Source organism: Pogoniulus pusillus, chromosome 7 (genome assembly GCF_015220805.1).
Source record: "Pogoniulus pusillus isolate bPogPus1 chromosome 7, bPogPus1.pri, whole genome shotgun sequence".
Lineage (NCBI taxonomy): Eukaryota > Metazoa > Chordata > Aves > Piciformes > Lybiidae > Pogoniulus > Pogoniulus pusillus.
In genome coordinates, this window is record NC_087270.1 from 21,722,464 (window position 1) to 21,736,455 (window position 13,992).

At 43.8% G+C, this 13,992-nt stretch overlaps 1 protein-coding gene across 2 annotated transcripts in view; it reads left to right on the forward strand.

Annotated features, from left to right (window-relative positions):
* PCSK2 (proprotein convertase subtilisin/kexin type 2) overlaps positions 1-13,690 on the forward strand; it is a 127,979-nt gene extending 114,289 nt beyond the window's left edge. For both annotated transcript variants that reach the window (XM_064146176.1, XM_064146177.1), the window contains exons 10-12: positions 1,048-1,148; positions 4,734-4,961; positions 10,391-13,690. In XM_064146176.1, the coding sequence (XP_064002246.1) occupies positions 1,048-1,148; positions 4,734-4,961; positions 10,391-10,877 (816 nt within the window). In that variant the 3' untranslated portion in view covers positions 10,878-13,690. The remainder of the gene's footprint in view (positions 1-1,047; positions 1,149-4,733; positions 4,962-10,390) is intronic.
* Positions 13,691-13,992: the final 302 nt, after the last annotated feature.

Genomic DNA, 13,992 nt, shown 5'->3' on the forward strand with positions numbered 1-13,992 from the left:
GTAGCAGAAACCAGCTTTACAAGTTCAACTGCACACTTTACAGGGAACAGTGTGACAAAAGTTCTCTGTAAAAATCTAAATTAAAAGCAGCAACATCTGCGATCATACTTGCTTGTACTGACAGAGCAGTCATGAACCAGACTTCTGCTGTGCCCTAAGCTGCTTAGAGCAGAAAGACATTTAAGTCACCCCCAGAGGAAATGTGGGGCATCAGATCACCCTCGGTTTCCTAGTGAGCAGTACTGAGCATCATACTCCAGTCCTCTACAGGGCCATAACTACAGCTGAAAAATAATGCACTCAGTTCTAGTGCAGTTGAGATTATCTTCCACTCTACTAATCACTGCTCTTCAGCACCTTCAGATTAGCCTGGACATAGTCTGATTCAGAGTGGAAATTCCAGGTGTAGCAACTCAGCATTGTTTTTTTTGCCAAAAGCTGTTACACGTTCTCCGTGGCCTTGTCTCAAAGGCCAAAGGCACACTGTGTAATCCTAAATGCCCTAATGCTCCTGCAGGTGAAAAAGCACAAGGTCTGTCTTGAGGCCGAGATGATCAGTGTCACCTTGTGTAATTACCCCCATAAAAATGTATTTCTAAGGTTTCCTTCTGGTCTCTCCTAGTGACTAATTGCATAGAAGACAGCAGCCTGGTACTGCTATTAGTTCTGGAGTTATACAGATGTTAGAAAGCTCAATGCTGTTAACAATTCTAGTTTCAAATCCTTCTGATAACCACAAGGTAATTTAAGGCCTTAGGTTAAGTGGTGTTTATAGTAAATCAGTGCCATCTGTAGGAGTGTATGAATTCTAAGTAGTAATGAACACTGATTTACTGTGCCGTGATTTATTCTTGCCTTCTGTAGCTGTGTCTTACTGTGTTTTTAAACTGATGCACTAATCTAAAGAAGAAAACAGACCTTAGGAACAAACATGCAATTACACTAAAGGGCAAGGCCACAAACTCCACTTTCTGTATTTTTCTGAGTCTGTGGCTACCAGGAAAATGAGCTGGATGGTTTCATTAATTAAGTCTAATATCATTGCAGGCTACAACAGATTTGTATGGCAACTGCACCCTGCGTCACTCAGGAACGTCTGCAGCTGCCCCTGAAGCAGCCGGAGTGTTTGCCTTGGCCCTGGAGGCTAAGTATGCTGTTGAGAAATTCCTTGTGAGCTCTAGGAAGGAAAGGGCCTGTGGTTTAATGTTCTCTCTCATAGCAATTGTCTGGCTGTGGCAAGGGACTATCAGGGGCAGAAGACAAAACTGCCCGATACAGTAGTGGCATGCATGGCAGCTTATAGATGGAGCAACAGTCTTGCCAAAGCCATAGAGCTGACTTAATCTTTGTGTCCTCTCCATCCACTGCTCCAAGAGGTTTGTTTTCTCCAGCACTGTTTGGAGGGGGAAGATGAGTTCATCTTGTGCCACATAGTGTCTGCATTGACAGGTGCTATGGGGAGGGTACAGCATGTGGGGATTCAACAACAGCTTTGGCAAGAGTGAGCAGTCAGCCTATCCTGTTTAACAACCACAGGCAGATTTATCTTCCTTGGATTTGTCAACTCTTTCAGCCTGTCTGTGTTTAGCACCTCTAGCACTCAGAGGCAATCAGTTCCACACTAATGATGGGTTTTGGCAGTGGTGATGGAGAATAATTCCTCTGGTTTTGGTTAACCCATTGATGGTTATTTTCTTCTGCACTACAAAATCTCTCAGCTATGTGGAAGAATGAATACTCCAGGTCTTATTCACCATCTCCATGTCATTCATGATATTGGAGACCTCTTCTATGTCTTGCTTCATTATCTGCTTTTCTAACAATTAGGATTGCTTATGCTATCTTTTTACTTTGTGTGAAATTATCTGATGAAATGAAGGCAACATTTTCTCAGTACATAGCTTCAGTAGCTGTAACCATGGAGTGAAGTGCGCATGAGGTACACAGTTTTCTTCAATGATATGCAGAAGGACAAAGATCTGGCAGAAGGGACAAGGTTTCTCTCATTAGCAGAGCAGTGGCTGTTGTGCTCAGAGCATTACTGGGGCCATGTCTCATGCTTCAGGTTTTTATGCATGTAAAGTACAGATGCCAAGTGATTCACTTTGGGTGATCAATCCCTGCATTATGCAATTCATTCAGTGGGAAAGGCCAATCTTATAAATAATTATACCCAACATTTAAGAAATAAAGGTTTAATCATAGAACTGTCAGGGTTGGAAGGCACCCCAAGGATCATTCAGTTCCAACCCCCCTGCCATGGGCAGGGACACCTCACACTAGATCAGGTTGCCCAGAGCCACACCCAGCATGGCCTTGAAAACTTCCAGGGATGGGGCTTCTGCTGTCTCCTCCAGTGTCTCAACAGCCTCATGGTGAAGAACTTCTTCCTAACATCCATCCTGAATCTACCCACTTCTAGTTTTACTCCGTTCCTCCTAGTCCCATCACTACCTGACACCCTAAAAAGTCCCTCCTTAATTTTCTTGTAGGCCCCCTTCAGACACTGGAAGGCCAGAATAAACAGCCCCAGCTCTCTGTCTGTCTCCTAACCACTGCATGCTTATCCTGGACCACAACTTTATCTCAGTACTAATTACAATTTCTTTTCTTTCGAGCTATCCATGAAGAAAGGAATTACTCATTGCAAACTGCCATGAATAGTAGAAACTAAACTAATAGCCCTGGTTTACAATTGGGCTTCTAGCCTTTGCTGAGAAAAATCTCGAGCTGTGCCAAGGGAGGTTTAGATTGGATATTGAAAGAAACTTCTTCACTGACAGGGTTCACAGCTCTTGAAGTAGGCTTCCCAGAGAGGTGTTTGAATCCCCATCCCCAGAGGTGTTTAAAAGGCACACAGATGTGGTGCTGAGGAACATGGTTAAATACCAGACTTGGTAGAGTTAGAGAATGGTCAAACTCAATAATCTTTTAAAGGTCTTTTCTAACCAAAATGATTCTACTAAAAAGGGTGGAGCAGGTAGAGGGAGAGAGAACTGTCACTGTCTCCTTCCAGGCTGGCTCTACTAAACCTGTGGAAGCAGCCTGGGTGAGTTACAGCAGCCTTCACAGTGCTGGCAGACCATTTCCCATGCAGATGACTGCTGCCTGCTCATGCACAATACATGTCCAGCAAGTTTCAAAAGCCAGAGCACTCTGTGAAAGTAGGGGTTTAAGATGTGTAGCAGCTCTTAAAAGGTTTCAGTAAGAAGGAGGCAAGCAGTATCTGGTTTTCAACTACCTTGTGTCACCCTGGGAAAATGACAGTAATTGGCTGTTCTGGTGCACATTCTGCACGCACACATGCTTATTACTTGGGGCACAGAAAGCTGAAAAGCTTCTCCTTTTAGGTTGAGGCTTTGAATCAGACATATTGTAGTGTTGAAAGAGTTCATCATAAACCAACTGGAATAGCTAAAGCTTCCAGAATAATAACTACTAAGTGTCCTTCCTGTCATTATAATCACTGCAGATCTAGGAAGACAAGTGCTACTGATGAAAAATGAGCATCAAATCTAGTCAAATGTTGCTTTACTGCATCTATCAGTGCCAGTATAGTATGGGTAACAAACCTCTACCATACCTTAGAGTACAAACCTGCAAGCACCCACAGCCCGTGTATCCATAGTCTCTGCCAAAATTATGAAAACCTTGATTGCTGCAGCTCATCAGCTTCACCAGATCAAGGCTCCTCTAGGTGTACCCTGGAAAGTCCATGGGAAAGCAGGACAGGCAGACAAGGAAAAAAAGGCAAGATTCACAAGGAAGCCTAGGTGAAATGCTGTCATCATTCTTTTCCCTTTGTATAGTTTTCAGGATCTAGCATGGTGGATCTATACTGCAGAGCAGAAAGCAGTTGGCCTTAAGAACAAGGAAACAATCAAATTATTTTGGGGCAGTGCTACACAATTAAAACCTCTTGTTCCCACTGAAATATAAATAGCAGCTTTCACGGGAGCACAGGATCTTAGGGGTTGGAAGGTACCTCCAGAGATTGAGTCCAACCCCCCCTGTGTGGTGGTTTGGCTGTTACCCACCCCCCCACACTTTTGGAAATGCCCCAGAGCAGGTCACACAGAAGCACATCTAGATGGGTCTTGAAAGTCTCCAGAGAAAGAGACTCCACAACTTCTCTGGGCAGCCTGTGTCAGTGCTCTGTGACCCTTACAATAAAGCTCTTCCTCATGTTGAGATGGAACTTCCTGTGCTGCAGTTTATATCTGCTGCCCCTTGTCCTATCACAGGGCACAACTGAGAAGAGTTTGTCCTCTTCCCCTTGAGCTCCAGCCCTCAGATATTTAGAAACATTGATCAGATCCCCTGTAAGTCTTCTCTTCACCAGACCAAGGAGCCACAGGTCTCTCAGCCTCTCCTCACAGATCAGTGCTCCAGCCCTTTGATCACCTTTGTAGCCCTCTCTTAGACTCTCTCCAGTAGATTCCTGTCCCTCCTGAACTGGGGAGCCCAAAACTGAACACAATATTCCTGGTGAGGTCTCTCCAGGGCAGAGTAGAAGTGAAGGAGAACCTCCCTTGATCTGCTGGCCACAATCCTCCTAATGCGCCCCAGGATCTCATTGGCCTTCTTGGCTTTGTTATTTGTGTGTATGCAGATACAATTTCTGTGTGATTCATAGAGGAGCAAATTTTAACAGAAGCCTTGATCAAATACACTGTCTTTAACACGTGCTTGGAGATACCCTACTATTTGTTTTCTCTTTTGTTCTGCCACAGCTTGGATCTGACATGGAGAGACATGCAGCACCTGACAGTGCTCACGTCCAAGAGGAACCAGCTTCACGATGAAGTTCATCAATGGCGGAGAAACGGCGTTGGGCTGGAGTTCAACCACTTGTTTGGCTATGGTGTCCTAGATGCAGGAGCAATGGTTAAGATGGCAAAAGACTGGAAGACTGTTCCTGAGAGATTCCATTGTGTTGGAGGGTCCATACAGGAACCTGAGTAAGTCAGTGGTGCATGTGCGTAGTGTTATGTTTGGCTTCTTCCAGGCAAGGAGGAGACCACAGCTTCCTTGACAAAGACTTACACAGTCACAGTAACATAAGGAAATCCTAATATTACCAGTGGTATCCCAGGTACTTCAATAAGTTGATATAATAAACTACCTGCAGTTTATTTCAGTTGCTGGAGGAGTGCTGCCTTCCACTTTTCTCTGTCAGCATTGCTAGTATCATGGAATCAGGTTGGAAGGGGCCTTGAAGATCATATACTTCTCTGACATGGGCAGAGACACCTCTCTACTAGACTCAGCTGCTCAAGGCCTCATCCAACCTGGCCATGAACATGCCCTAGGAGGAGGCATCCACCATCTTCCTGGGCAACCTAGTCCAGAGTCTCACCACCCTTGTACTGAAAAACTTCTTCCTAGGATCCAGTCTAGACCTACTCTCTCTCAGTTTCAAACCATTATCGCTTGTCCCATTGCTAGACACCCTTATGAAAAGTCTTTCTACAGCCTTCCTGTAGGATCCCTTCAGGTATTGGTAGTTCCAGAAGCCCTAACAGCAACATCCATTTCTCCTGGGTACATACAGGTACGTTTGTGCCACAGTTTCGGTGAATAATGAGCCTGTGCACAAGTGGCAGTCTGGGAGGCTGGTACTGTAAATTACATCAGCACCGCTGCCACACAAAATAGCTGCCAGCCAGGTCATATCTCCTTGTGACATGCTCCAGCAGACAATTTTATCTCCAGGAGCCTCAAAGAACCTCTACAGGTATCAGTGATTCAGTTTGCACACTGCAGCATTTAACAGTGTTTGGTGTATGTTCTTCAAATCTCTAATTGCAAGCTAGGTAGTCAAATTATTTTTTGATTTACCTTCATGTGCTAAAGTGAATGAGTCAACAAGTGAATGAATTAATACTAATTGACTGCAACAGCTGTAGTTCAATTTAATTATTTGGAATTCTAACCTAATAGCAGCCAATTTGTGCCTGTACCATTTGAAACTTGACTTATCTGTGCCATTTTGGAAAACATCATTATACTGTTGGAAGAAGAAAGCAAACCAGTATGCCACCCTGGCAAGGAGTAACTTTGTCCCTAGCCTCCCAGATGTGTTTGTATTTGCAGGACCAAAGATAGAAGTTTTAATTTATCTGGCTTTAGATGTGCTCATAGGTAGGAAACAAACTAGAGAGCACTGAAGCTAACTTTGAGCTACCTGTAGCTTGTTCATAATTTAAATGCATACAAATAACGTCTTTCATCCTAGTGCAGCCCCATTTCTTGAGTCGGTCAGAGCCTTTCTGTAGGCTTGCCTCCATGCATTAGACAATGTAGCAGTCTGGCAACAGGCTGAGCCAGAGCTGGTCGAGTGCTGATGCAGTCCTAATGCTTCTGTCTTTGTGTTTCTGTCCTATTTTGGCTGTTGAATGGATAGAAGAGCAAAGGTGATGGTGCATTTCCTCCAGCCCAGGGATCTGGAACTGCGGCAAAGCTTCCCTATAGCTGTCACTGCCCAACAAGCTGCAGAGATTCAGAGTATTGTATTGTATTGAGAGCAGGAAAAGAACAGGCTTTGTGCTTACAGCACACAGATGCATAAAGCTCAGCCAAGTCAGTCACCCCCCCCCCAGGTCTCCACTCAGTGTGCTGCGTGGGTGCCCCTTGTAATTGTCCAACACATTTATACGCCATAATATTTATGTCCCACAAGGAAAATGTTACTGAGAGGAAATAATAAGCATCATGACTTGCAACATCTACCTTTTTTAAATCACACTGCAAATACAACCAGTTAAATCCTAGCATCTCCAGAGATTCCTTGGGAATGAAAACCATACTTTCACTTCTGCCATGGGTAATTGTGTTACATTTTCTAGTTTAGCCTTTGCTGGAGCAACATTGCCTATAGCTATTCTCTATTCTATACCTAAATATATTCTATACAAATATAAATACTTGTATATATCAAATGCAGTTATAGATTTAAGGAGGTGAGTGGTTGATACAGGGGTGTGTACCAGAGCACCATTGTCGAGCAGCAGAAATTTGTCAGGAAAGAACTGACAACCTAGAAAGCCATCAGTGTATGAGGTGCTGTGTGTAGAAACACCTGTTAGCAAGTGGAAGATTTCCTGCAAAGGAATTTTGGTTGGGTCAGCAAAAGTTAAAAACAAATTTCAAAAGACAGGTCTGATTCTGGCTGTTCCAGGAAGATACAAATGACTTAGGACACTATTGTCCACTAGCTGAGGAATGATAGCATGGAGTGCACTTCTAGAGAGCAGTTAGCTCCGCTTGCACATCTCTAACTGGCACCATGCAGAAGTGAATGTTTTTTGTATAGAATCAGAGAATCACTTCAGTGGAAAAGCCCTTTAAGATCATCAAGTCCAACTGTTCCCTAACTGTGCCAAGTCTGGTGCTAAACCATGTCCCTCAGCACCACATTTCTGTGTTTTTAAACACCTCCAGAGATGGAAATTAAACCACCTCCTAAGCAGCCTATTCCAGTGTTTGAGAACCCTTTCAGTCAAGAAGTTTCTTCCAATATTCAACATAACCCTCCTCTGGTACAACCTGAGGTCATTTCTTCTTGCTATGGAGAAAAGACCAATCCTCACCTCACTCCAGCCTCCTTTCAGGGAGTTGTAGAGAGCAATGAGGTCTCCCCTCAGCCTCCTTTTTTTCAGACTAAACCTCAGGTCCCTCAGCTGCTCCTCATCAGGCCTGTTGTCCACACCCTTCCTCAGCTTCTTTGCTCTTCTCTGGAGATGTTTCAGCACCTCAATGCCCCAAAACTGAGCCCAGAAGTCAAGGTAGTGTCTCACCAGTGCTGAGTATTGGGGGACAATCACTTTCCTCTTCCAGGATACAGGTCAGGATGCTGTTGGCCTATACACATGTATAGATATAGATAGGGCAGCAACACACTGTGAGGCTGTAGAAGGCCCATTTTCTCTTCTGCTTTTCCAGTGTCAGGTTCTTTCCATTACCCCTGGTTCTTTTTCTTTCTCTGAGGAAATTCATCTAGGCTACAGTAATTAGCCTAGTGAAGCAGAGAGTATTGGATCCTGATTAATAAGAAAGGGGATAAACAGGGTAAGCCTTTTCTCACATTTTAGAGAGCTCACATAACTTTTGCACTGCAGTGCTTGAGAAAGTGGAAGGAAAAACCTCCCGCAGTTGTCAGACTATCTGTGAAACAGATGGAGTGATAAGACTGCTCTTATTTCTTTACGTTTTGGTGTTGATATATAGAGAGGACTCACACTGTGCTGGCCTCTCTCGTTTACTGGAGAAGATAGAAAGTTCTTATCACAGCTCCCTGAATGAAGCAGTGTTTGACAAACCTGTGTTCACTGTTTGAGACTGCTGCAAGACAAAATGAATTCAAATTACTTTGAGGAAGATGCAACTGAGATTATGATCCTTCACCTCTGGCTGGCATCTAGTGCATTTTCCTTGTGCTTCAGCACACAGATCTTGAGGTTATTGCATGTTCCGATATTTTAGCTACACAACATTTATGTTATATCAGCTTCTGCTCCAGGGCATCCATAAGATTCAGAACAACACAGTTTTGTCAGTCTAAGGTAAGTATTGAAATGCCTGCACCTGAATGTCGTTTTCACTCTGCAAGTATTCCCAGGAGGGCAGTGCTCTATAAATAGGGACAGAGATTGGCCTGAGCTAGTGAGCTACTGGTGCTCATCTCAGAAGGAGGAGAGTTCCTGAAAGCTAGCCTTAATTAAAACACTTCCACTGCTCTCTGAAGAATGCAATGTTGCATTAGCCAAGAGAAAGGCTGGCACTCATTGCTCCTGAAAAGAAAGTATTAATTACCACAGTGTGGTCACTGCCCTCTAAAAGGGGCTCTCTTTTTCATTTTACTGCAAAATTGTATTGTGGAGAAGGCACTGGAAGAGGTAACAAGCTAAGTGTTTGTGTTTTGCGATTTCAGTAATCTAAAGCAATTTTTCAGACAGAGGAAAGTGTTACGCTGCTCACAGCACACTGATCGTGAAAATGCAGAGACGGTTCTTTACATCTCCTGTGCATTTTGCCAGCTAGTTTCTGGGGCACCTGGTGGTGGCCAGTTGAACGCTGACCCTAAAGGATCAATTGGGCACTCATAGCCTTGGCTACTGGCAACGTGTTGCTCCAGGCCAGACACCTTCAGGCCTGCCCCAAAATCCCAGCCACAGTGGCTGTTGGCTTCCTTTGCCAGAATTGGGAAAGTGCCAATGCACCTTGCTGTCCTCCAGCAAGCTCTCACCTTGTCCTGACAGCTTTGAAGTCACTCTGTGGAAACACTGCTGCATCCCAACTCTCCTCAGCCACACCATGAGTGCCTAGCACAGGGGAAGGAAAGAGCAGTGACCAGCATAATGTTGCTTTCTTTTTGTCTGTCTTTCATCCTGCTGACAAGTGTTGACAAGGCCACTAGCAGCTGTGAATGACTGCAGGGCCCAGACATGAAGTGATTTTTCTCCTCTTGCCAACCAACATACTGCATTGCACCTCCAGCAAGGAGTCCCATGTGCCCATAGCAGGGATTTGTTTGTTTGGTGATGGGGTCCTTGCAAAACAACTGGAGCAGGACTGAGCCTGTTCCAGCTTCCTGTTAACACTCAGGACAGAAGTCCTTCAGTCACCCGCCTTCAAAAGAACTTGAATAACCAAGGAACTTAATGACCTTAATGATTCTATGATTCTAAGTCCAGCTGTTAACTCAGAACCACCACAGCCCACTAAGCCATGTCCCAGAGAGCCACATCTACATCTTGTGACCTCAAAGTGCAGTAGTTTGGCAAGTCAGTGAACAAGTGCAACTTCTTTCCTCTGTGTGTGTGTGTGTCTGGGTGCTGCGGTACCAAAGATTTTCGAGAAGAGCAGTTTTGATAGAGAAGTGTTTTCCAGATGAGCTGACACTGGTACCCCATGTTTGTGCCAGTTTCTGTTACTGGAATGAGGAGACAGGCTAAATTCTGTGCACTTGGCTCCTCTGACTCTGAAAAGACATTTGTTTGCTGCTGCCTTTGAAGGTGTCTGCCTGACTGCTCAGGGTTCCTCTCCTGAACACACACATTATGATGTAGTTAACAGTACAGTACAGCAATGCTAGTGAGAGGCAGCCATTCAGTGCACGGTAGTACTTCTTGAACCATGTTCCCTCTCTCTTTCTGCCAGGTGTATATTACATAATGTATTTCCAAATCAAAGGTTTTATATCACTTTCCACAAAGAGGATGTTCTCTTTCTGGCTACATTTGCAATGATTATTTCCTTGCTTTCCCCCTGTTAATAAAGCCAACAGTCAGCAGTTTTCTGTGAGGCACCAAAAGCCAGCAGCTTTAGCATGAGCCATGTCACGCTGTGTGTATCCTTTTAATTTCCTTAATTATCTTTTGACCTGCAGAAAGATACCACCAAGTGGCAAGCTGGTCCTCACGCTTAACACCGATGCTTGTGAGGGGAAGGAAAACTTTGTCCGATACCTTGAACACGTCCAAGCAGTGATAACTGTGAATTCCACCAGGCGAGGAGACCTCAACATCAACATGACCTCACCAATGGGAACAAAGTCCATTTTGCTGAGCCGGCGCCCCAGGGATGATGACTCCAAGGTAGGTTTTGACAAATGGCCTTTCATGACCACGCACACCTGGGGAGAAGACCCTCGAGGCACCTGGGTTCTGGAGATCGGGTTTGTCGGCAGCCTGCCACAGCGAGGCATGCTGAAGGAGTGGACACTGATGCTGCATGGGACTCAGAGTGCGCCGTACATAGACCAAATAGTAAAAGATTACCAGTCCAAACTGGCCATGTCCAAGAAGGAAGAGCTGGAAGAAGAATTAGATGAAGCAGTGGAGAGAAGCCTGAAGAGTATACTGAGCAAGAACTAGTGCTGTTCTGCATGACAGTGTCTTTCCTTCTCCAGCTCCCTCTACTCACCTTTCTACTATCCAAACCTCTGTGTTAGGCATATTACAATGATCGTCTCTGTAGCCAAATTATCACACTTTCTGAGTTTAAGGTCTTATATCTTGTCAATAATTATTTTAATTACCACTGAAGCAATCCTTTTTTTACTCTAAACCACAAATACACTGTCCCCTGCTAAATACTATGTACAGTTTGTGACTGTAAATGATTTTTCTTTTGTGTCCAACAAATAGTTAATTACCTGCAAAGAAGTTGATGGCTTTTCCCTTCATATTTTTGTGGTGAATGTTGTTTATATTAAAAAAAGAGTGAATTTTAACATTGGCAGTTGGTGGTGATGGGCACATACAAAAAAACATTGTGAGAGAGGGAATCACAATGAGGTTGGGCTGAAGAGGTCTTTGAATGTCTAACAGCTCCTTCTGCATCAGTGACTTCAGTGAAACTTGCCCCATTGGGCTCAACCAAAGTAGCACTAGACCTTACAAAAAGAAATAATTCAGAGGTGGAGAAAATTTGCCAACCCAGTTTGCAGCAGTCCAACTCTTTTGACAGTTTCCTTTGCTATATAGACTTAGGCAAGGTGCACGCCAGTGCTTTGGCCTTAGCGCCTTCAGCCACAGAATAGGGCAACAAGCGCAATAAGGGAGGCAAAGCCATGCCAAAGACTGGTGACACAGGGAAGTGCTTTGCAAACAGGGTCAGGGCATTCTAAAAGCACAAGTTTCAGGGTTTTGCTGGTTTATTTTTAGTTATTTGCCCTCTTACAGCAAAACAGGTGTGTAGGGAACAAGCTGTAGCATTTCTGGAAACCTGTGTGCAGAAGTGCATCTGCTGCACTCCATACTGAGATGTGCTACGACAGTGTAAGATGAGGCTGTGTGACCAGGGTCGGGCATCTCCAACTACAGACTACTGTTTCCTGAAGTTTACAACCTGGCTGTCAGTAAATTGCCATAGGAGAATTTTGAAGTAGGAAGATTTGTTGGCAATCATTGCTGATTGCTGGTAAAGAGTCAGCCCCACCTTCACATTTCATACATGAGTAAAGGTCATCTTTCTTGCCCTCAGAGTCTGCTCTGACTTATGCTGCATGATGTAACATCCTTCTCAGCAGGAATTACTCATAGCAGCAACCACTACATGTTCTCAGGTGTGAGATCCCAAACCCAACCTTGGACTAACAAAGAGTCTTGTTTCTGCAGATATCTAGGCATGCACTCACCTAAAGACCATCAGTAGACCTACTCAAACACTAATTTTAAGCAAGTGCTTTGGATCTTTGCAGGATCCAAGATCTGCATTTTAGCAGTGACAGGATCCAGAATTTTGTGAAGTATTTTTTAATGAGCAGAGTATTAATCTAAAATGTTTTCATAAGACTTGTTCTGGTTGCTTGGGTGCATAGCACTAGAAGCACATTCAGTTAAGTAAACTTTTGCCTGACAAATTAAAAATATGACCTAAGGGTTGTAGAATGGATGCAGCTCACTTCATGTAAAACCTGTGCTGTTACTTCTAGCAAATAGCCATTGTCTGTCTTGCCATAAGAGGCCTGTTCTATTTACAAATCCCAATGCAAAAATAACAGCCCAACCTACTCCAAGGCCATATGAATTACCAAGTCCAAGTAGCCTCGCACTACTCACCGGTTGCTCATTGCTTGCAGCAGTCAAATCACACTGGGATGAAATCCGTGTCGGCAGCAGAAGCATCAGGCGCCTGTGATTTCTGGTTTTGAAGTGCTCTTGATTGCATGCTCAGACACATTACACAAACTTATACTAACTGATTTGCAGTGCCAACCAGCTTAACCCAAGGACAAACCAGATCCTTTCAAAGCAGGAGCTGGAGTCAATGAGCCATGAGCCACATCACACTAAAGCTACAAGGGTGGAGTGCTTGTGTCTTTGGTAGTGAATGGAGCACACTGCCAACAACAGGGTTCCATGGCAGGCACCCAGTTCTCAGGAGCAGTGTTAACATACTAGAGAAGAATTTACCCCACATACATATATATATCTCTATATCTATGTATATCTCCATGCATACAATGCACCTGTAGTATCTCTTCCTGTGTGTGTATATATATTGCATACAATATGTATATTCAGTTTGTTACATATATTTGCTTTTCTATGTATATATATATGCATACATAGAATTACATATGGTATGTAATGTATAGTGCACATATGCACACCATATTTTTTTTGTGTGTGTGTGTATTTAGAGGGAGAGGTCATTGGATGCCTCCAGAGGATGTTGAAAGTCAGGGGGGAGGGCAGGAAAAAAGCTCTGGAATCAGAGAAGGCCCTGTGGAAATCTTAAATGACCATGTACATGACTTTCCATTGCATTCATGTAATTCTGCAGTTCTCTGTTCAATCATTAAATATCTTCTAAAGCAGCAAAATAACTAAATGGCTGTTCCTATTTTCACAATGCTGACGTAATTTATCAAGTGAAAGTTCACAGTAATAAGAGACTGAGGGCAGAAATGGTGAGTTTTGATATGAGTCTATATAAAACTAAGTGTATATACAAGATAGAGTTCTACTTCATATTCTTCAGGATTTTTTTGCACCAGGGGATTGCTGAGAAATATGTGCAGTTAGACTAAGTTTTTATGGTACTGCTGATGGAAAATAATTTGTTAGTGTTTATAATAAAGGGGGAATGAAGCTCATTATTTGAAGCAGGTGAACACTGTTTAACTGAAGCCCTGTGATGTTTTATAATATGAGTACAATAAAGAGCTGTTGTAAACTGGCAGGTCCTATCATCATTGCCTACCCAAAGGTCTGGGGGAGGAAGTATGTGGCTGTAAGTGGGATGACTTCCTGCTGCTTTGCTTTTTTCATACTGACAAATTTGTCTCCCATGCCTGATGGAGACTGAGAAAGAGCTGATTAAAAGCAACAGATGAAGATCAGCTCTGTGGTACACTGGAACATAGAAGATGAAGGCTGCACACTCAGAAGAGCGTTGGGCACTACTTAGATGGATCAAACCTGCTGGTTTCAAGGGCAGCTCTGCAGAGGAGCACATTGATGCAGATGTCAACCTGCTCCC